Genomic DNA, 24545 nt, shown 5'->3' on the forward strand with positions numbered 1-24545 from the left:
GACACAGTGCGGTAACGGTAGGGAGAGCGGGTGGACGGAGCCCTGCCACCGGGCTAAACCACTCTTGAGATGTGTCGACGGGTTTCTCCGCTACCAAGAGGGAACGCCAACTTCTGGAGGCACTTTGGCGAAGCTTGACGTTCTATATATCAGGAGTCGCTGCTATTTTCGTTTGATGCAGGCATAATTTTTGCTTCAGGTACTCATTGCCAATATACTGTGTTAATAAATTGTTTGAGACACAGGATAATTTGATGTAAACGGCTTTGATATAGTGGGATTCGACTGTACTCTTTAAGTCGACTCATCATTACAACCAATATATGGTTATACTGTCGAATCTCGATAATTCGAACTCGAAGGGGCCCGACGATTTGTTCGAATTAAAACAAGTTCGAATTAAAGGAAGCTAACTGAATAGAGGACTTACATACGTTGGCAGATGTGCACTGAGCTAACACATGAGTGGGAAGTTCCAGAAGATTTATTTACACGTATTTACAAAAAAACGGTCTGTTATTAGGTGTGTTGGTGCTCATACTAGGAGACGGCGAGTGCATGCGTTGTTAGGAATGGCCTGCCAAGGTGGCAACGTGCATGTTATTTCAGCGCGCTGCACGTGTTTCGATCCAACCGGGGTGGTGGCGCACTTCAGAGAACTGCGGATAACTGGCAGGTACGCGGCGAGGGGTCAGCTCAGGGGAGTTCTCGAGGGGAGGTAATTGGCGGAACCTCCCCATGCGCTTTTCGAGACACCAGACAATGTGCAGCGGCGGAGGCCGCTGTGCAAGGTCCACTCTGGAATTTAGAGGCGCCGGCTGGGGTCGGGCGTCACCACCCGACTGCGGGGACGCAGGACAATGGATATCACGACAACTGCGCTGCAAAGGTAGTCTGCCCTCGGAGAGAGCAGTGAAACCTGTGCGGCATGTGTGTATGTAAAACCCTTACCCCCTTCTCTCAAAGGCGACCACGCGGACTTTCTACGATGACGCCGAACAATGACGTCGAACAGAGTGGTTATAAGCGGCTGTTGTCGACTGCTAGTGTCGTGCTCGAAATGTACTCATGAGCTGTGTGCTCATTTGCTGTATGCTTTGTGTTGCGGGCTCCATTTGGGAGTCACACTGGACTGTCAATGTATGTCTTGTTTAAACTGTAAATAATGTAAATAAACCCTGCTCGCCTAGTCCTGTCGCCCCAAGTTCCTCCGATCGTCCTTCAAGCCCGACTCCAAATCTTACAAATGGTGGCAGCGGCGAGATCGTCCGCCAAATCCTACAACTGGTTGACAGCGGTGGAATCGGCCTACGGCTCCTAGATCGGCCTACAGCTCATAGATCGGCCTACGGCTCGTAGGTCGGCCTATGACTCAAAGACAGCAACAGCTGCTCACGGAATTTGGCACATGGTGACCGACCGGTATCCTGATCAAGTTAGAGGCGACTTGGGATTGACCACCTCTTGCAACCGTCTGGATACGGCGGAGGAGGACTGGTGATATGGTGCTACTTCAGTGGGTAAGCGTTTGGTTTTGGCTGTAAGATTTACCAGGCTTCAATTTCTCTGTGTTTGTTGATTTGATTCGCTGGGATCATTTACTTGTATTCTGATTTGCTTGAGTATCGCAGCAAGTATTGTGTGACAGCAGAGCCAAAGCTTAAAAGTAGCGACTATGGTCCTAATGTGTTTGATGGGAGCTGACCTGTTGTGGTTGTGTGAAGAGCTCGAGGTACACGTAGACGAGGACTTGACGGAATCAGAGATTTGTAAGACTATTCTGCAAAGTGGCAATGATTTGAAACTGATCGAAAACCTAGGTAACCGAATTCTAAGAAAAAGACAGGAACAGGAATCAATTAAGCAAGAATGCCAAGAGTGCGAGCGAAAATGCCAAGAGCGTGAGCAAAAACGGCAGGAGCTTGAAAAAGAAACGGCAGCAGTGAACAAAGAGATAAAAGATTTGCAGCAGTTAAAAGCACGAAGTCCACAGCGGCTTGAGAAATCTGTAGGCTGGACGCAGCGAAAGTGGGAAGTAGATAGCAGATTTTGCTCGAAAGCCAAGGAAAGTAGTAGTTAGTACCTGTGAGAGTAGCAGCACGTTCATAGGTGAACTCAAAGTGCTAGCAGCTAACGATGCCTTAGTGGCAACAGAGGCCGTTAAAGGCCAGAGTGAGAGCGACGAGGTGCTGTGCCAACAGAGGACTGTAGAGACAGCTAGGCCAGCTGCGAACAAATTGGCACAGTTACCGCGCGTGTGCGTCACATCTCATGGTATCGAGGTCGTTAGCGAGGTACAGGGTACTGTTGACCCGACAGACACGAGCACCCATGTCGAGTCAGATATGCGTGCCGAAGTGAAGTGCCAGCTGGACGATGCAATTGAGGGCAGCTCTCAGGATTGCGAGCTGCGTAGCTCAAGAGAAAACAACTGCATTGTTCAGGGATCGGTGCAGCTCTCCGCCAGTCTAGTTAGCCACGAGAGGGATGATTTAGTTAAAGATCATTCAGACTGTGCGGGTAAGAGACCGATCCGGGCCGGCAAAATGTGTACCGGCCAGCACGAGGCGCGAGAAGGCGACATGACAGAGAGTTCGAGGAAAAAGCGCCGTAGAAAGAAGCGCGCTAAAGATTGGAATGCGGTGGCTAATGTAGCGCAGCCAAAGTCAGCGACAGGCGTGAAAAGCCAGGGCGCGAGGAAAAGAAAGGTGCGGTCGTCATTGACGATGTTGACGCACCCAACACGTTCAAGCCACCTGTCAAAAGGAGACCGAGAAACATGTTCTGCACGTACGCGGACAAAGGGCACAGGGCAGTTATGGTCCTTGTCGATCCGTCGTTCTTTTCGAAGTTCAGCGTGTAGTACAAAGAAGCGCAAGGTGGCAAGACGAGACCAGGTGGTAGGGAATCGCGACGCGGTCAGTCGAGTTCGTGAAGAAAGAGGGGCGCCAGGACGCAAATTGGCAGGAGACTGTAACGTCTTGGAGGAGCTGACAGTGAGTCAGCCCTTTTGTTGTTCCTCGGTAGCCAGAGTAGCTTTCGAACCGCGACCACCTCGGGTACGGCTCAAAAGCATGAGTCAATTATAAACGTTTGAAACGGGAGGCCAAGAGAGCTTCCGTAGAAGGAACATGTGTTTTGTTTTATTTTTGAACATTTGAAAATTTTCGCGATTTGATATTGAGTTTCTTTCAAAACGTAAGGTATGAGCTGGTGGTTTTAGTTTAAAAAGCTCCGATGTTTGAAAGAGGTGTTTTATGTAAACCTGTAGTCTCGCAAGATGTTCATTAATGAATAGATAGGTTCTTTTTTGTGTGTGTGAGTAACCTGAGTGTCAAGGTTATCGGTGAGAGGCCTATGGTAACGCGCGTGTGTATTAGTTAACCTTCTTTTTTATGTGTTTTTTTAATTTTCTAAGGTTAAGCGTGTAGGTTTTCAGTAAGTGCGTAATTTGCACTGAAAAGCATTCTTAGTTCCTTTAGCGCGTGTCCTTTGTGGACGGAAGGAAGCAGGTTTATGACTGGGTTGCTCGTGTGTGTTGAGGGCAGCCGTATTCTGTCTTCTTTAGTGAGCGTGCCTAGAACTAGTTGATGGCAGACGCATTTTTTTAAGGGTTCTGCGGTGTGAGTGAGTTACGCACGTTCAGTTGCTCGGTTAAGTTACGTGTCCTGATTGGACTAGAGAAAGACACGTGAGTAAGTGTGATGAAACGTTTGCGTGCGACACAAGCATGTGTTCGGAATAGGGACCACAAAGCTAGCGTGATGGTAATTACGTACCTGTGGAGTTGACCAGACTGTTCAGTGGCACCAGTACGTGCGATAAGTACACCACTGCGATAGGATAAGAACAGGCTGTTCGTGAAGTTAGGCTGCTTAAGTTATGTTCGGGTATTGGTGTTTGAGAGCCTTCGGTTCAGTTCTGCGTAAACCTTTACTCTTGTGCAGCACGACGGTCGGTTTGGTCGAACTCAAGAGGAACGTGAATGCTCACTTTGGCGGCACGAAATTTTGGGGCAAAATTTTGGGATTCCCAGTTGAGTGACTTGCACTGAAATTTTGATAGGAAGCCTGGTGGGTTCTCCTTGCATGTGCAATCATCACATGCAAGACTATCAGCCATTCCAAATAGTGCGGAATAACCTTTCGTGAAGGCAACTCCCAGCCACAATTGACACAGATGTGGCAGTGCAGTCCGGTCAGAGGTCTGAGTCGCACTGAAGGGTTTAGTCTGTACAGTCTTGTACGCCTTGTATGTGTGGTATTCAACTCTTAAGCTTGCGTGCTAGGATGCGAAGTTGCCCCGCAGCTTCGGTCCTTGAGAAAGGAATGGGGACGCAGCGGTCTTCTTTGACATTCAAGCTGCCTTATCTGCATCATCATTTCCAATAATACTGCAATATCCTGGTATCCATTGAAGAGAGATATCATGGCCTTTTTCTCTCAAGAGATGGAAAAGTTCCACGATTCTGCACGTGAACTGATCGTGAGTTCCATGCCGGAGAAATGACTGCACACAATGCAATGCTGGCCTTGGATCGCAGTAGACTACCCATTTTTGAGGACTTTCAGCATCTATCACATGAAGCTCATCGCGGAGAGCCATGAGCTCTGCAGCTGTAGACATAGTGATATGGGAAGTCTTGAATCGTTGGGTTATTCCCATTGTTGGTAAAACTACCGCACCACCGGAAGTGGTTGATGCAGTTGAGTGATCAGCATAGACGTGTGTGCAGTCACTGTATTTCTCGTACAAGAGGAGTAAAGTAAGTCGCTTGAGTGCTGATGCTGGCAAGTCCGACTTTTTCTGAAGTCCTGGGATTGTTAGGGCTACCTGAGTGCGGCTCACACACCATAGAGGGATCACAGGTCTTGCCATAGGTGCGTAACCTTACCTGAGAGAGGCATGGTGCGCGAAGAGAGTTGTACTGAATGTTGTGTAGGGCCTTTCTACTGGGAGACTTGCAAGGTAGCGGGTAGGGGTCCAGGCGAAGTGTCTTATGTGCACACGCATTATTTCAATGTTAATGTGCGTTCTAATAGTGTAATCTTGAGCGACTGCAATAACTTCAGTCATCGTTGATGCCCTCTGCGGTAGACCAAGACACATCTTGAGGGCTTGGGCTTGGATGGTATTCAAGTTAGTTCTGCAGGTGCTAGGAGATGACCGACCGGCAGGCTGTACCACAAACAGAGGACCCCGTACAGTTGCAGCATAGATTATATTGGCACTCCCTAGGTCTTTCCTGCTAGGAACTTAAACATATGACGAATTCCCGTCAGGCGTTTTCTCACATAATTCACGTGAGGGGTCCAGGAGAGATTTCTGTCAATGACCACCCCCAAAAGCTATGACTTGTGCTGTACGAGATCAGTTGCCTAAAAAAGAGAGAGGCAGTGATGGAACTGAGGCTGCCACCAAAATGAGTGTAATCCATCATGTACATTGAGTACTTCTCAATGCATATGGGGTTCTGACCCGACCTGTGCACCCTTCCCTAAGCACACCAGCACACTAAGGGGTCCTGTCATTTACCGGAAGCAGGCTGACGCCTGCTACCTCGCTGAGGGGTGAGGTTTACTAAGGTGGAGTGGGCATAATTGCTAACAGCGGTGAATTGTTTCAATGAAAAACATGGCACCGACCAGCATGAAGCTTGGTGGCGAATATCGAAGTAGCTAGGCCTAGCGTTGCTGCAGTGACAGAGGATCTGCATGCAAGAGCGCCGGCTCGATAACCAAAAGGCCGGTAGTGGTGGCTTCAATTAATACTGTTTCGGACCTGTGGTCATGGCAAAAAGCATGGAAAATAGGATGACGAAGGTTTTCTGCATCCGAAATTTCAGACGTTCTTATACATTCACTCTACGGGGCACATGGTGGTGCTGCAAAGGCGCCCGAATTATAGGGCACGTCCGAAAAATTGGGGGTCCAGAAAATCAGTCATTGACTGTACAGGACGTCTGTCACCAACAGAAGCAATCGGTGATGCGCGCCTGCACACGCCTGCACACAAATTTCTGCCACATTTCTTTTTTTCTTCACACACAGCGTTGAGGGATCTCTCCTAAGCTTTTCCTCTATGGTGGGGTCAGAGGAGTGCTGGTTGGAGGAGCTGCCACGTGATTTGGCGCGCTGCTGAGAGCATTGTGAAAGCGCAATATTAACCGTCACAAATGCTTGTGCATTCGAATTAACGGGCATTTTCGCTCGTTGGAATACACGTAACTTTGACGGAGTTCGAATAAACTGAAAGTTCAAATTAAGCATGTTTGAACGAACGATATTCAACTGTATGTGGTATCGTTATGCGTGGACTGCAATGCACGACTCTCACCGAGTGGAAGAAGCTGCTGACCCAGGCTGAAATTGAGGAGTGCAAAAGGTAAGCTTGCTAAAGCTGCACAAAATGACAACGCACATCTCAGGCTCTGTGCGCATCACATACACTCTATCTCAAAAGTTTCTTGCAGCACTATGGAAGCTGCGGGACTGCTTAGCCAATAGGATGGCCAGGTGCCCCTCTAGATTTGCTTGTCCGTGTCGCGTCGTATCTATAGAGTCTGCTGGCAATCCTGTCGATACATGCTCCACGTTTCGTGGATTGATGCAACAAACGTTTTGGGTTTGTAACTGTACACTGAGTTTACACGAATGTGACAGGACACTTTGCTACATCTATATGCTTTCTCAGCAGTTCTTTCACAGCCTCTTCAGTGATTAGCAAGGGCGAATGCCCTACAAATGTTCACCCATGCTGCATTGTCTGCTCGGCGACTATTTAGTGTTTACTTGCCACCGTCATCAAGTACCATACTTTAGCGGGGTGGTAAATCAACGATGCAGTGAATCACATTTGCTGCTCGGAGATGCTCCTGTAGTCCTAGCAGAGTCAAAACAAACAGCTGATCTCAATAATCAGGACAAAATATACTTGATGTTTTGCCATGAGTGTGAGATTAGACTTGAGTGTACTAGATAGGGGAAGTGGGTCCAATGCGGGCAGCCCACTTAGCCTTCTTTTTTAATTGAGAAGTTGGTGGCACCACCGTTGCCTTCAGCTGAATGAACGACCCGCACGCCGGCCGGACGCTTGTTGTGTCAGAGACCCTACTGCAGCTGCATGGAGCTTTGACAGCCGTTTCACTCTGCTGCAGCTAGTTTTGATACTCGGGGGCAGAAACATTGATGTATTTGATTCCCCACCGACCTGCAGTCAATAAAATGCAGAAAGAGCGACGGAAAAAATGCAAATGAAGCAACGACGACGGTGCGTCAAGCAGATGCTTCCACGCTTAGTGGCTACGTGTGCTTTACAGGCAACATTTTGCTAGCAGCACGAAATCGTCGCAAAATTCAGCACAAAATCAGCCCACTATTCTTATACAGAAACAAATACTAAGAACCGTGTTTGCTCCCACACAGCCAGCAATATATTCAAGTTGATTCGAATATTCGCATCCAACCGAATATTCAAACATTTTTGAATATCTATTTCACGCATAAAACACGAATAAAAATATAATATTTGATAATATTTGAAGTTTTCAAATATTTGCACACCCTGACCGGTAAGCCAATGTAAATTGTGGTATATGGTGTGCATGCACAAAGGTCCCAACACATATGTCCCTTATGAGTATAATGTGTTATGTACCAAGCAAAAATAAATAAATCTAATCCCGGCATTAATTAAGACTGTTATACCCGGAACTATATTTTGCTGCTCAAGGACATTGCTTGTGTATGCCTCACACCTTAGGCAGTGCTTGAAGTTACTCGTGAGATTGAGTATAGATGCCAAATCTTTTAGGACATAGGATTGTTTGTTTTCCCAGTTCTACTTTTTCTTGCATTTTCTTTTTCCAGATGTATGAATTAGGTTTTAATGTAGTCACCAGTGAAAGCAGTGGAGTGCAAAGAAGTGAACACCATGGGACCAGAGTGTGCGCTGAGCGAGGAAGGTTGAGCTACAGGGAAGTGAAGAAGAGGGCAACGAAAGCCGTCAAGTGTAAAGGAAGAAGTCAAGCGAGCAAAATGCATGCATTCAGTGTGGCAGCCTGAAGGAATTGAGTGGAACACCAGTGTTACCCTGTGAAGCATGGGAGCAGAAAGCGGGTAGCAGAGTGACAACGGGTGGTGGCCATTGGCAGTGAGGAATGCAATGATCATAGGTGCCAAAGTACGAGGGATGAAGTTTCTCGTTATGTCTCATATGTTCTGATGCATGCACCGCTTCTCACCACTATGGCAAGTCAACAGCATCATCAACAAGAAGAGAAGCCCAATTTCATTCAATCTATTGCCTGAGGTTGTGACACACCTGTGGAACCGTGCGAGAAATTGCTCAGTTGCTCAGATGAAGTTGCACCACCGATTACGAACACACTGTGCCTGGTGAATCATGGAAGTGATTTGCAGCGCCCAACAAACCAGGCACATGCGACCTACCTAACAAATTTAATGCACGTCCATGTCATGGTGATACGGATGCTGCCACTACACAAACACATCTGCATCCTGTGTTACATTTGTATGATTACATTTGCATAAACACTCCACTGCATTTGCATCATTAGTGTTGCCTTAGCATAACATTTGCTTTAACATTTCTGTAAACATCAAAGAGAGCTTGGTCTATCACTGATTACTGTGCGTGTGTGTTGTGTGGGGTGGAGGGGGTTCCGCCAATGATTAATTTCATTTTTTTTATCTCGCCATCACAAGAACCCCAGAAGAAATGGAACCACCTTTCTGACATGATAGAAGATATTGTGAAAGTTGCCCTTTAATAATGGAAAACGGCTGTTGTTAAACACTTTACATATTTCCAGCCACGCAAAAGTACTATTCGGTGCCTGTGGCTTGGTCCCAATGGATGCACGGGAAACCTCCCAATAAACTTACATGGCACATGCAACCACACCAAGAGATGAAACCATGGCAACCAGTTACCTTTTTGATTGGGCCAAACACCTCAAACTCTCGGCGCAGCTTTGACTCTGAAGTGTCGTAGTTCTGAAATGCACAAGGACAAAAACACAGATATTCAACCTGCTCACCAGCAACACACATGCATGCGTGAAACTACAGGCAGCATGACCTACTACCCTTGAACAGAACTGAGAAACGATACTAATTAAAGGAAGCACTGTATATTGCTTCCCAAGATATGTACACAAAGAAACAGAAAATTGGTTGACTTATTGCCAATTCATGATTACGGGCCGTACACGACATGAACCAAAGAGGATTGCAACCAAGACTGCTGAACTTATGCTAATGCAAAACAATATCTGCTTGGATCCTTCATTCACATTGCATTTGCCCAACTGACATGTCTGATGAGCAATCTGACTATAGTTGAACCCGTTTATAACGAACTCAATAGTTCTGTGAAAAATGGTAATTATATCCGTAATTCGTTATATAGTGAAATCTCGTTAACTGTAGTTGGCCAGAGCTCAGAAAAGGTACATACTAAAGGGTAGTACTGCTTAACCGAAATAGCATGACATGATCCACTTGCCTGCAAAAACAGAACTCAGAGAGAGTGCGATGAAAGGGCAAAAACATGCAGTATTTATTCCCTTTGCATGACAAAAGTCTTAATTACGTTTCATGCCGCGGTGGCCTAGCAGCGACGACAGCGGCCTCAAACTTACTGAAGCCGCGAGCCAGCTTTTCAGCCAGCCCCCTCTTCTCGGCAAACACTCGCATGGCAGATTCCTTGTTGCCGTTGCATATTCTACGTGCATGGGCGCAATAGCGCTGCAGAAGTTGCAGGGCGCCTTTTTCATTGCTGGGTGCTGTTCTTGTCATGACGATTGCATTCATGAGGCTGACGTAACGTGCAGCTTATGCCACTGTTGGGCCTGAATCGCCCATGATGTCACTTTCCATGTCATTATCACTGTCGTTAGGCGACACTTCGGCAACAACAGATGGTACCTTCGGCTGGCGGCGCCCAGTGCGATCTCGTCTAGGAGAGTGCGGCAGCAGACGACGGAGAGTGGGCAGTTCCATTCAGGCGCCATTTGGTAGCAGGCAGTTAACGATGGAAGCAGTGTCTCTGCACGTCTCGCACAAAACTACTTTTGCTGCTTGAATTCAGAAGCTCGTTGGTCAGCGAAAACCATGCACTCGATCCTCACGGCAAACCAGGAGCCCCGACGAAAGCAACCGTCGAAGAACAATTTCATCACCGATGTAGCGGCGTTATACGATGATGAGGTATGGAGTTGCAGCGTTGGTTTGTGCGTTTGATGCTCTAAATTTCAGTTCTGTTCAGTTTTGAAAATGCTTCAGGCTGGTACATATGTGGTATGTACGGTATTGCTTAGGATGAGGTGGGTACAAACAAAAGCAAACTGCTTTTGTTAGTAATGCCACCCATTCACCACTTTCGTCTCTCACGCATTATTCGTTTGTGTTAATACCAAAATGACACATGCTTGTAATTTACTTTTGCAGCTGACGTCGTCCGGTGGAGCTTTGTACAGGAAGTACTGCTGCTTATCTGGTGCCGCTATTTTGGATGAATGCACAAAAAAAGCCCACAACGAGCATTTATATAGAATAAAATAACCATTTCCTAATTTCACAAGGCGTCTGGTGTCTTTATGAAATTGCACGTGGCACATATTCAATGCAGGCTTGTAAAGACCATTCGCAATAATTTTTACTTAATAATAAAATGATTTAGCATGAAAAGCGTGTGCGGTTGAGCTGTAGAAGCAAAAAGAAGAAGAAAAGAAATGCAGCAATCAGCGCAGCCGCCATGAAGCGTACCAGCTAGCGTTCAAAACCGAAACCGGAATTGTGGTTCAGGTATTAAGGCCAGCGGCTTGATGTGCTGCAGTCAATTCGGCCGCTGAGCTGTATATGAGTGTCCGCTCTTGTATAATTTCTTTCTCTATGAAGATACTACTGTTCAAGCGAGTACGGTTTAATTAGGTTTTACTGTATATGGACTCGCCCTTAAAGATGCCCATAAACCAACTGCCTTAAAGCTGGCGTCAGCAGTTACAGTTCGGGAAGACTTAGGTCCAACAACCCCAATTTCAGTGTCATTTTTGTTTTCTGTGCGCTCCTGCAATCAGTTGCAAACTTGCGCTAGAAACATGTATCTAAAGAGCGAAATGTGGCATTGTACATTTCAAAAATGCAGGTGCAGCCACCATTTTTATTTGAGAGCTTGTGACATACAGTCGCCGACCGTTCATTCGGACCTCACGGGGCACCGGAAATGTCTGAATAAACAGGTGTCCGAAAAGCAGATGAAAAAAAAAAAAAAAAAAGAAATCCTTCATTTCAACGTACTTATTCGGTCTCGGCAGTTGGCTTGAAGAAGTCGTGAATGCGCCATTGCACGCTGTTCCGTTTACGCACAATCAGATAAGCCTGAATCTCGGAGACGGTCGTATGGTCACTATAGGCGGCTGAAAACACAGTCGCTGTTTGTACACGCTCCGCATGCGACGGCAACGTAGCACATGATGCGTCATCTTCCGACTTGGAGTCATCGTCCGGCGGTCCAGCAGAAACCTGACGAATTATATCGCCCTCGTTAAGTTCCGCGCATGTCAGTACAGCAGTGTCAGCACCTGTGAAACTATCAAATGAGACGGCGTCCGGAATTGCAATGCAACCACTGCGCAGGTCTCGGCAGAACATTTTTGGCGTCAGTAGGGAGCACATCGGAAGGCGACCAATCCTAGGCTTTCTGGCACCCGCTTGCCGGCATTCCCCCGCGCAGTCTGCGCGGACACTGTCAGCGCCATTAGACACTTGACGCGATGTTTCCGTATGCCGTGTTGGATCACCGCAACCTCGACACAGCACACAAAGCAAACACCACCACGCCATCACCAGTCGCACAAACAAAAAATGTGGCCTACTCGCAGCGTCGTGCATGAAGAAAGAAACAAATCAGCTGCTGGACTGTCTTGACATGGCTTACTAAGCTGAGACCGGAACTGCTGTAGCCACTCTATCGAACCAGGCAGAAACAATGATGATGAGTGGGGATTTGCAGTAGCACCACTTCGTGGACAGCAAGGAAGCTCCGTTCAAAACAAAAATTGTGTTCAGCAAGTCAAACCATGCACCGGTCAGAGTCGGTGCATGGTGCTCTCGATCGAGTTGGATCAAAGAGCGTCCGAAAAATCACACGAGAGGTTGCAAGGTGTCCGAACTTTGGGCAGTTGTTATACATTATGGTCTATGGGGAGAATGGCGGTGCCACGAAGCAGACCGAATAATTGAGCATGTCCGAATTTTTGGAGTCTGAAAAATCACTCGGCGACTGTATTTTACTACCAGCGGGACATCACTATTCTGCACAAAAGAGCAAAGCGTTCTAGTTGGCCAGGCGCATAAACTTCGGAAACTGCTGCAGCATTCCGCCATTATGCAAAGGTCTCGGCATTATGACTGCATGCCAGAGCTGAAAAATTATGTCACCTATGTCACTTCGGGCAAAAAAATGCAATGTTCGAAAGTCGTCAGAACTTCACCACAAACAGTTATCAGCAATTGACAATGTGCATACAAAATGCTGTTGAACCGTGATCTTCTGATAAGGGCGTAGTAACCACGAGCTTTCACAACACTGTGTCGTGATAGTGCATGGTGCAGCGTTCCCGCCAGGTCAACAGGAACGCTTGGGCGGCCGTTGTTCTTATGATGGAATGACGTAGATGGCCATTCCAAATCGTTGAAACAGGCGTAATGCACGTGGTGTCACATGGACAATTGTGCAAACGAGAGTCAGGCCGTCGTCAATTTGTTGCATTAAAAAAAAAAAGCGAACTAAGGTCTAGCAACTGTAGGAAGAACGTTTATCTTTAAGGTGCCTTTTTCCTTTTTACGTAGCTATTAAAAGAACAATATTATAATTCTGCAACCTGCATTTACTACATCATCTAAAGTGAACAGATTTACATTGTACACAGCTATGAAACACGGCAATCTGTGAGTAGGACTTTTGCAGAGCTCGTGCAAAAAATGTTAACAATCTTACGAGCGCTTAGGGTAGCAGCTGACTGGTTCCAATATTTTTTTCTCTTTTTCTGCATGCTGCCAGCTGCCAGTTTCACCCCTACACACAGCACGGCATTTTCCGTTTCTCCCTAAATCAGCACATTAAAAGCTGCACTGCAAGCGGTCTGTCGGGCATTCACACATAGCAAACAAGTGAATTGTGGCAAATGAAATCATTCCCAATTCCTTAGTTCTGCAAGCATGAATAACTTTGTTGTCCTCTAGAGTGTCATGTATAGTTGTGTTGTTCAATGTGCCTTACAAATGAATTGGTTGCCCGAAGACATTAAAATTGTCCCATATGTTATAGAAAACCTTTGAATAAATCTCAATCATGCAAGTTCTTATCGGTGTATCACCACGTTTTTGGATTACTCGGCAAAGGTGCTAACCGTATGTAAGCTGTAATGTAATGCATAATATCTGTCCACTTTAGACATTATGTCAGATAATATTGTTAGATATTGTCTCTAGTACATAATACAGTAAAACCTCGTTAAACCGTACCCACTTAAACAGTAGTTTCGTTTTAAAAGCAGTGAAGTCAAATCCCCGACTCAGCGGCCATTGAACATAATGTGTTCTGTATCCGCATAAACCGTACCAGCTTATTGCGTATGTGTCGATTAACACTTAGTGCTTTCCACTTTTCGCCGCACAAACACGGCGGTGTGTCGTTTCCATCGGGCGGCCCAGCAGAACAAGCCTCAGTGATCAGAAGAACATGAGCTCTGACTGACCATGAGTTCCGACTTCTCTTCTTTTTATTCTAAATGTGGAACCATTAAGTATGCTGCCATTGAAATCCCAATTCTACGCCTGCCTTACAATATGCATGAAACGGCAAATAAACCAGCATGGTAGCTGCAACAACTAACGCCAGTGGTAAACAATGTGTCAATACCATTCAAATTTCCTGACCAGTCAAACCCCGTCTCAAATAGAAACAACAGACTCTACACAACCAAAAATATCTCAAATAAACACTCACAATCCGGGCCACGAAGAGAGTCTTGAAGGGGTCTAAGGTGCCTGAACTGTTGTTGTAAGGGTCCCCTGTAAAACAAAGAAAGGAGTCATCAAAGAAACAGTTGAACACTTCTCTCCAACTACAAATGTGATATGACGAGTGGATTTACTGATTTGAGGTTATTTGAATGCCTCTACAATGAGATCATCTCTATAATGAAGGATTAATTATGCTCCGGATGAATTCCAATCCTTCATGTAAACTGTGAGCAACGGTTTAGGCGCCCCGACAGCAAATTTTTTCTTTTACAGTAAAACCTCAGTCATTTGAGCCTCATTAATTCAGATAATCCGGACTCGCCCTTTGCTCCCGGCAGGCGTACACATTTTTTAATGCAATGAAGCTCTTGTTAATTTGGATGCATTCGGCTGCACATCGGTTAATTTGGTCAACTCTTGGAGCATGTCGAATGCCGCAAATGTGCGACGTAAAAGAGCAAACATGGCATTAGCGTCCACTGAAACAAAGCAGCAAAGACTGCATCACCATAGTCACCAGTGGAAATCGTACGCGAATGACAGCAATGTCAGAATGCTTTGTGCCTATTTGTGCCTCTCAAGCTTTTATCCTTGCGTTTACCACCGCGCATAGCCCCGCATGCCTTCATGACTGCGTATCTGCCATAGATGATCGCGTTGCAGGTGTTTGTGGCAAACGGCAGTTTCATTTCACCACTTGGTACGTGCGTCAGTGTGCGCCTTCAGAACCGCAAGGTCACCATCCCATGATTGCATCGAAAGTGGCCGTGGTTGCATCTGCAGCTTTGTTTTGACTGGCTACATCGTAATAGACGCTGAGCAGCTCACTGGTGAGAAAGATAATCGGGATGTGCGTGCGGTAGTAAAAAAAAATCTGTCTCAGATGAAGACGTGCGTCGCGGCTGCGCTGTGAAGGAAGTCGTGAGGCATTTGCCGATGCGAGTGCTAATCAGCCACGAGATGACGAGAACTGTGGTTTCCACACTGATCTTCTGCAAAATATAAACACGATTGGCTCATTCATTCAGTAAATGAAAGTGTGTTGACATAGTAAGCCTTTGTTGTTTTCTTGATACCCTTGATAATTCGACCTTTAATTAATTTGGACATTTATTTTCGGTCTTGTGAAATCCAAATTAACGAGGAGTTACTGTAAACAAACCCCATGAAGTGATGCCACACTGCCCCCCCACAGATGCCATCTAGCTGCGCTCTGCGCTAACGTCAGTGCTAGTGACACACTTGACGAGTGTGCCAATGTCTGTGAGTGCTAATCCTGCTGCTGCTTGAGGAATCGCTCAACTCGTACACTGTTTGTAACACAGCAGTGGATTTGGCGGCTGATGAATATGTTGCAGTTGATGTCGTGATGTCATTGTAAATGACTATCAATGACATCTTCAAATCCTTCTAGAACAAAAGTATGTGAATGTCTATGAAGGCAACACTGAAGAAAAGCACGTAAACGAAATAATTTTGACGGCAAGTGAGAGAATAGCTAAATTTGACCATCTGCAGCTTACTTATAAGCAATGCAGCAATGTACTTATAACTAAGTGCTTCGGACCTCTAAAGGGCAACTCTGTACCACTTGCAACAAAGCATGCTGAACACATTCGACAAAAGCTCAACAGCAATTCAACAGACATTTTGTGAAATAAGTCTCTATTTTTAGCACACTTCGTCTAGCTGCAATGTGCGACTCCAGCCGACCTCATTTACACCAAGGCTTATGGCATACTCCATAGCGAAACATGGGAGAGGCGCCAGATAAAGCTGCAGACTTAGATTTAAAGATACCCTGACCACGGCCATGTCAGTTGCTGGGGCAAAAAGATAGTCACGCACTAGCCCAGTTCTTGAAGTGCACCGGTCTGAGTGGCCGTTTATAGTCTTCCTGTGCATCCTACCACGTTGCTTCCAGTGTTCCCTCTTTCTATCTCCCTTTCCCAGTGTAGGGTAGCAAACCAGATGCTTGTCCAGTTGACCTCCCTACTTTCACTCACTATTTTGATGTTGCGAATTTGGCCCGCGTCCCTAACTTGTTGAAGAACACCTTTTGTAAACCAAGTAGTCGAAAGCTTTATGACAGTAAACACGAAAGGGCGTGCCAGACAGTAGAGGCCAAGTGCTCTAGCGAAAGGCTGGCGCACGCTTGGTAGTTTGTACGCCTTTCGCTAGAGCGCTCTGCCCGTACTGTGTGGCACACCCTTCCGCGTTTCCTGTCATAAAGCTTTTGAGTGTACAGCTGTGTCATATGACAACTTGTGCTGCCACAAGTGGGCAACAGGTAATATCACGATTTTCTTTTTTGTGTGCACACTGTGCAATCTTGCCTTGTTCCAACACATTTACAAGTTTTTCAAGAAGAAAATTCGTTGTAGAATTACAGTACAAGTACAATAAGATTGTCAAATAAGCCCGAATTCATAAGCTTTGCAAAAAATTCATGAGTTGGCAGCTTTGCAAACAGAAAAATCCAATGAGAAAAACCATTCTATTTTCAAAGGCCTGCTTGAATTCACCCTGAACAATACAAGTGTGTAGAAAATTTCAAAATGTGTGTGTGTGTGTGTATATATATATATATATATATATATATATATATATATATATATATATAGAGAGAGAGAGAGAGAGAGAGAGAGAGAGAGAGAGCCCCCTGTACAGTGTACTCAATTCTGCATCAGCAGTACCAAGCATTGACCTTGCTGGTACATTCACATGGAAGTTATTTATTCAAATGCCTACATATCGCCCTGGTGGGAATTACAGTAGGGGGGTCGAGGCAAAATAAAGGAACACTTGATGCAAGCCCAAATGCATAATCAGAAGTGCACAATGCCTCTGTGTGCTGTTTATTTATGACCTAGCATTCACTGCTCAAACAATGGTCACACAACTACAGTGCCATGAAGCAAGCAGTGCATATATAGCAATCGGAAAACTTTCACTGGTTTCCTGTCCTCAGAAAGCACGACTGGCCGCTGATACCTCATCACTTAGTAACCGCTGAACACTTAATAATCGCTTGTGAAAACGGCACGCACACAACCACTTCTGCAGGAGATGAAAGCGAAGATACTCACAGAGCGCGATGTCCTGCTCTAGTTTGTAGGCCACTTGCTCAGCCTTCTCTCTCCTCTGAAAAGCAACAACACTCGTTACACCTTCGCATCCAGTCCGGCAAACATTGACGCGTCGTCGGGAGCTAAATACTGAAACTTGTAAGCAGGGAGGTCGAGCGTACCGGTCACTCGCTGCGTGCCACACAACGCTTACCTTTCGCTCGATGCGTTCTTCTCGGGTCTCAACGCGCGTCGGAGGTGGTGTGTCTTTCGGGTCCTGGAACACAAACGCAGCACGATCAATGCGGGACCCAAATAGTCGCCGGGGCCATGCCGCCCAGGCATGCAGTACACATCTCAGCGGAACTTTGACCACCGAGACGCACTCTGCGAAGCGCCAGCATCGCTAACGGTTCTACCACTACCGCTGCTCCACAAGCAGCAGGGGAACTTTCCTAGGTTTCCATAAAAATGAACTCAAGCAGCAGAAAACCAGAATGCACACTGCAACGGTAGGCTTAGCAGCCGCGCACCTACGGCGCAGAATGCGATAGGTAGATCGCGAAATTAGCATTTCGAACGCCGAACATGACGACAGTGAAACAGTAGATGCATCGAAACACGAAAACGACAGCATGCGCCGCCCGAGGACACTGTAGGCTCTCACCTCGAATAAATTCAAGTACTTCGATACGCCGGTATACGTCCCCTGGGTTTTTTCATGGGGCAGTTTGTCCGTCGGCGGCAAGTACGGGATGGGGTCTCGAGGAGCGAAGAGCGCCAAGAGATTCGGTGGGAGGTACTGGGTCATTCTGGCAGCAGCGCGGTAGGTCTCCGCGACAATCCACGATGATTTTTTCTTTTCTTCACGGCCGCTGATCGCGACGCATCACGCTAACGACACTCGAAGCACAGTCGCACAGTCGTGCGCTGAAAGTAGTGCGGCAAACACATTTGCCGCGTGTCACTGCGTGGAGTCCACTTAGGTCTCCGCCTCAGCAAATAGTACAAAAAGGATCATCAACCTGTCTTTAAAGATTTAATAAGAACACGTAGTATTCAGCAATGAATGTTTAGAATAAGAGATTAATTTATTGGCAATTGTTCCTAAAAAATTGAACAATCAACCACAGGACGCTTTGATGATGATGATATGACTTGTTTTCACCGTTTTCACTTCCCAAAATCGCTTTCATCGCATTCGACCAGCAAAAGCGTGGCCTTTAAGTTCGGTATTAAACTTTCCTCCATTATATCAAGGAGGAAAGAAACAAAATAGTGAGAAGCCCTGACCGGCCCTGACATTCCTTTCTCCATGCCTGACACACGTTTTTGAAGCCGGAAGTGCGGCCATGTTGGTGTGCCATCGCGTTTTGCGCCTTGCAGGCGCGAGCTTTGAAATTGCATTGCTACGAGCGGCCGCAAATGTGTGCTGCTGACGCATGCCAGAACAAGTCTATTAAACATCTATAAAGCCCACACTAGTACCTATGCTAGTACACTCTAGCCCACACCACACGTATGCTTGCGGACGCGCTCAAGCTCGCCTCCGCGCGCCCACGCATGCGCAGACAGTGCGGCACGGCTCCTACGCGTTGAAACGCGGCGCGCTCTCGGTGAGTTTTGCATCCGAGAACGCGCGTACGGTGGCGGACGCGCGCAAGCTCATGTACGCGCGCCTAGTGCCTGCCGCAAGGTAAATATACCCGATAGCGAAGCTTCCATAGAAACCCATACGTTCAAGACATGGCGGTTCATCGGCGGATGGATGTACGAGTGGATAGATGTTATGAGCGCCCCCTTTCGAACGGGGAGGTGGGTTGCGCCACCAATCTCTTGCTATTGACACGTGTACTTCTTTATCTTTATCGGGCGACACGTTTCACTTCACCGCCTAACAAATATCGCAAAGCACAGGACGCGCCTGCATGTATATGAAGTTTCTGGAATGTTATCGATGGTTCCATCAGCTGTCTGTGACCGAACCTTGTGTAATCTGATTGCATGTATGCGCGACGCGAATAATGTAGAACTTTGTGGAAGACACGCGGGTCCCAGCGATTACTCTGGAACGTTCGACGAATGATGTATAAAAGCTGACGCGCTTGACTCGCTGATCAGATTTTCGACGATCGCCGACTGTTCGCCGCTGTCGCCGTTCTTTGAGTATAGCGTGTTTTTTTTAGGGCACAAGTTAGCCCAATAAAACGCTAGTTTCGTCATTCCCAGTATTGCTGTTAACCTCACCGTCACTACTACTAGACATCTGGTGGAGGTGCTAGTGCGTTCATGTACCGGACGCCCCCGCAAAGCCCCAATAAGCCTGAAGCCTGAGGACAATACCAACGTCGCCAAGGACCAGCGAGCTAGCCGTAGGCAGCAAGGCCTGCTACTGGAATACGGACCTCTTCCCGAGAAGACCAGAGGGATCAAGTACAAGTCAGCAACCCCAATGGCTGCCCCAGCGACCCCCATTCAACTTTCTCGGGAACCACCAATCTTCCATGGATCATTGTCTGAAGACCCAGAAACCTGGCTGGAGACGTACGAACGAACATGGACTTTTAACAACTGGGACTCCGACGAAAAGCTGCGACATGTCCTTTTCGCATTGGAAGACGCCGCCAGGACGTGGTTCGAGAATAGAGAAGCCGCCTTAACGACGTTGGACCTATTCCGAAGAAGCTTCCTGCAGACATTCTCAAGCGTCGTACGCAGAGAACGAGCCCAAGCTCTGCTAGACAGCCTAGTGCAGCTACCTAATGAGAACGTTGCCATCTTTAGGGTAGAAATGAGCTGTCTGTTCCGCCACACCGACCCGGAAATGCCCGAGGAGAAGAAAGTCCGCCCGCTCATGCGTGGTCTGAAGGAAGAGCTCTTCGGCGGAATGATACGAAGCCCACCGAAGACCATCGACGAGTTTCTTCGGGAGGCCACCAGCATCGAGAAGACACTGTAAATGCAGAAATGCGGAACCGGCAATTCACCCGCCGCACGAGCTCAACAAACTACGCCGGAGTTCAATCACTGGCCACCGACGACCTGCGCGAGACTATCAGAGCGGTCGTGCGGGAGGAGCTTCAGACGCTGTTCCCTTCGTCGCAGACTCAAGTGGCTTCGATTGCCGACGTCGTACGCGAGGAGCTCCAACAATCACTCGGAGTAGCCCCTGAATAACCGCAGAGTCAGCCGCAAGCGATGACGTACGCCGCTGTAGACTGCCGTCACGTTCCCCCTCCGCGCCCGCTACAGGGCCCAGTGACGCTTCAGTTCCGTCGTCCACCACCGTCGTCGCCAGCACGCCAACGCATCGCCCCAGGCAGCATTCCAAGCAAGACAGACGTCTGGCGCGCTCCTAACCACCGCCCGCTCTGTTACCACTGCGGAGAAGCGGGTCACGTCTACCGACGATGACCATATCGGGAGACGGGACTACGAGGGTTCGCTGTTAACGCGCCGCGACCACAGCTTGGGAACGACCTCGCGATATCGCCGATTACCTCGCCGCCACTTAGTGGAGCCCGCGATGACCATACCGTTCGCCGTCACCAGGCCGCTACCTGTCGCCGCAGCGCCGTCCATACACTGACCCAGCCCGTGGCCGGTCCGTCAGCCCATATCCGGAAAACTAAAGGCTGCAACCGATGGAGGTGCGGTTGTTCGTCGAACTGACAAAAAGACGATCTCGACGACATAACAACGACACGCCGCCGTCCCGACGAAGTCTGGAAGCAAAGAGTACGCCGACAAAAGACGACCTGACGACGCCACGTACCAGCCACAGGTCAACGCGACGAAGCCGTGATCCAAGACCTAACTGTAACGCAAGACAAAGAACCTCGACGTGCTTCTTGACGGCCACGCAGTCACCGCCTCAGCGGACACAGGGGCCGATTACTCCGTCATGAGTGGACACATCGCCTGCCCAGTTAAAGAAAGTTAAGGCTGCATAGGAAGGCCCTCAAATTCGGACGGCTGGAGGACACCTCATTACGCCGACTGAATCGGCACGGCAAGAATTGCCGTTCATGACCGGAGTTACCCAGCCACCTTCGTTATCTTCCAACAGTGTTCACGAGACGTCATTCTCGGCATGGACTTCCTGAACCAACACGGCGCAGTCATCGACCTGAAGTCGAAATCGATAACGCTGTCGGAAGCTAAAGCGTTAACGTCGGAGAGCTCTCGTAGTCACGACGCCTTGAGTGTGCTTGTAGATCAAGTGAGCATCCCGCCGCGCACCAGTATTATTATTTCCGTCGGCACCGAAACACCCGCTGACGTAGAAGGTGTCATCGAGGGTGACGAACGTCTACTGCTCGACCGTGAAATTTGCGTCGCAAGAGGGATCACTCGACTCCAGGGAGGGAAAGCGGAAGTGATGTTAACCAACTTCAGCCAGGAGTTCAAGCACATCAACAAGGACACGACGATTGGGTACATCGATGAAATTATGGAAACCAGCAATATATTTGTCCTCTAGGATTCTGCCGCATCTACATTGACGGCCATAATTCCCGAACCAGACTTCGACATCAATCCAAGTCTCCCCATGAGCAAGCAACAACAGCTCAGAACTCTTCTCCGACGATCCAAAGGGTGCTTTTCGACGTTCGCAAAGCATCGCATAATAACTGAAGGGTGCGCTCGACCACTCCGCCAGAGTGCTTACCGAGTTTCGACGCGAGAACATGAAGCTATTAGGCAACAAGTCGACGAAATGCTGCGCGACGACATCATCCAGCCGTCGAAAAGCCCGTGGGCATCTCCTGTAGTCTTGGTGAAGAAAAAGGACGGAAACCGACGCTTCTGCGTCGATTATCGTCGACTGAACAAGGTCACGAAGAAAAACGTATACCCCCTTCCACGGATAGACGACGCATTGTATCGACTCTGCAACAATAAATACTTCTCGTCGATGGACCTCAAGTCTGGCTATTGGCAAATAGAATTCGACGAAAGAGATCGCGAAAAGACCGCCTTCATCATGCCAGACGGTCTCTACGAGTTCAAGGCTATGCCATTTGGACTGTGTTTGGCGGCTGCAACTTTCGAGCGCGCGATGGACACGGCTTTAGCAGGATTGAAATGGTAGCTAGACCTGCCTCGTTTACTTGGATGACGCGTCGCCTTCGCCGGAAATTTCGACGGTCACCTTAGGCGGCTTGCGACATTACTGGAGGCCATCAAGTCATCAAGACTCACTCTGAAGCCAGAAAAGTGCCGCTTCGCTTACGATGAGCTTCTGTTCCTAGGCCACGTCATCAGCAAGTCTGGTGCCCGCCTCGACGCGCAGAAGACAGCTGCCGTCGCAAAGTTCCTGCAGCCCATCGACAAGAAGGCAGTGCGTAGATTCCTTGGCATGTGTGCCTACTACAGGCGCTTTGTCAAGGACTTCTCACGCATCGCTGAGCCGCTGACACATCTAACCAAATGTGATGTCGAGTTCAAGTGGGAAACGCGGCAGGCCGACGCATTTGAAGGACTCAAACGACGTATGCAGTCGCCGCCGGTACTTGCGCACTTCGACGAAGAGGCCGATACCGAAATCCACACTGACGCCAGTAGCCTATAGGCCTCGGTGCCGTCCTAGTCCAGAGGAAAGACGGACTTGAACGGGTGATAGCTTACGCTAGCCGGTCGCTGTCGAAAGCGGAAGGCAATTATTCTACGACCGTGAGAAGGAATGCCTCGCCATACATCAAAATTCCGCCCTTACCTCTATGGCAGGCCATTCAAAGTCGTCAGCGACCATCGTGCGTTGTGTTGGCTAGATAATTTAAAGGACCTTTCAGGACGGCTGGCGCGGTGGAGCCTCAGACTGCAAGAATATGACGTCACGGTAATATACAAGTCCGGAAGGAAACACTCTGACGCCGACTGCCTATCACGCCCTACATGACGATTCCACCGCTGGGCACCTCGGTTTCTCCCGGACGCTATCGATGATACAAGAAAGGTATTACTGGCCGCGCCTAACCGCCGACGTCGCCCGTTACGTCAAGACATGCCGAGACTGTCAACGACGCAAGACACCACCGACAAGGCCAGCGGGATTACTACAGCCGATCAAGCCTCCTTGCCGACCTTTTCAGCAGATCGGGATGGACTTGTTGGGACCGTTTCCGACGTCAACATCCGGAAATAAGTGGATCATCGTGGCGACGAACTGCCTCACCCGCTTCGCTGAAACTAAAGCTCTGCTGAAAGGTAGCGCAGCCGAAGGGGCTAAATTTTCCGTCGAGAGCATCCTGCTGCGACATGGTGCCCCAGAAGTCCTCATCACCGACAGGAGAACGGCCTTCACAGCAGAGATAACCCAAGCCATTCTGCAATACAGCCATACAAGCCACAGCTAGGAGGACGACTGCCTACCACCCGCAGACGAATGGTCTCACGGAGAGTTTAAACAAGACCGTCGCCGACATGCTAGCAATGTACGTCGACGTCGAGAACAAGACGTGGTATGCCACAACAATACGGCGGTGTTGATACAACACGGCGGTGCAAGAAACAACACAGATCACCCCGTTCAAGCTGGTTTACAGCAGGAACCCGACGACGACTCTTGATGCCATGCTGCCGCACGTCACCGACGAAGAGAATCTTGACGTCACCACCTATCTAGCGCACCGAAGAAGCCCGACAGCTCGCGCGCCTGTGGATCAATAACCAGGCTATGAGGTCGCGCCAGACGGAATTTCATTATCACAGCGCCGCTGCTCACTACCTAAAATAGTCCACGTTGTGCGACTCAAGCCGTACTACCAGCGCTAATGAACTTTAGGACTTCGCGTAACTGGCCTTTGGACTTTGTTTCTTTTCGTTGTTTTGTTACTTTTGTTTAATAAGTGTCCTTGTGTGTTTCGCTCTCTTATATTTGATGGGGGCGAACTGCGAAAACACCCGTGTACTTAGATTTAGGTGCACGTTAAAGAACCCCAGGTGGTCGAAATTTCCGGAGTCCTCCACTACGGCGTGCCTCATAATCAGAAAGTGGTTTTGGCACGTAAAACCCCATAATTTCAATTTTTTTCTCTTATATTTGTAGTATCGGGACGATGCATTTCTTTAAGATGGGGGTAATGACACATGCACTTTATCTATATCGGGCTATACCACGTTTCACCGCCTAATAAATGTTATCGCACAGCGCGGGACGCGCCTGAATTTATAGGGAGTTTCTGGAATGTTATCGATGGTTCCATCCGCTATCTGTGACCGAACCTTGTGTAATCTGATTGCATGTATGCGACCCCCTCCGGAGTTTCAGCAAGGGGCAGGGTGGCTGAGCCTCCTCCCCCCCCCCCCACTTCAACCAAGCACACACCTAAAATGTCGTTACCAGAGCTTTGTCACCCACATCATTTGAGGTTTCCTTCGACTTGCCCCGACCTTCTCACTTAAAATTTTATTGGGGCTAATA

The 24545-nt window shown here is 48.1% G+C and overlaps 1 protein-coding gene across 1 annotated transcript in view; it reads right to left on the reverse strand.

The window, feature by feature from the left end:
• LOC126530636 (uncharacterized) overlaps positions 1-18052 on the reverse strand; it is a 61487-nt gene extending 43435 nt beyond the window's left edge. Inside the window, exons 1-5 of the mRNA XM_050177900.3 lie at positions 17787-18052; positions 17334-17396; positions 17141-17195; positions 14035-14099; positions 8955-9017 (exon numbers count right to left, since the gene is read on the reverse strand). Coding sequence (XP_050033857.1) covers positions 8955-9017; positions 14035-14099; positions 17141-17195; positions 17334-17396; positions 17787-17930 — 390 coding nt within the window. The 5' untranslated portion in view covers positions 17931-18052. The remainder of the gene's footprint in view (positions 1-8954; positions 9018-14034; positions 14100-17140; positions 17196-17333; positions 17397-17786) is intronic.
• Between the last annotated feature and the right edge of the window lie 6493 nt (positions 18053-24545).

The sequence above is a fragment of the Dermacentor andersoni genome, chromosome 4 (assembly GCF_023375885.2).
Source record: "Dermacentor andersoni chromosome 4, qqDerAnde1_hic_scaffold, whole genome shotgun sequence".
NCBI classification, from domain to species: Eukaryota; Metazoa; Arthropoda; class Arachnida; order Ixodida; family Ixodidae; genus Dermacentor; species Dermacentor andersoni.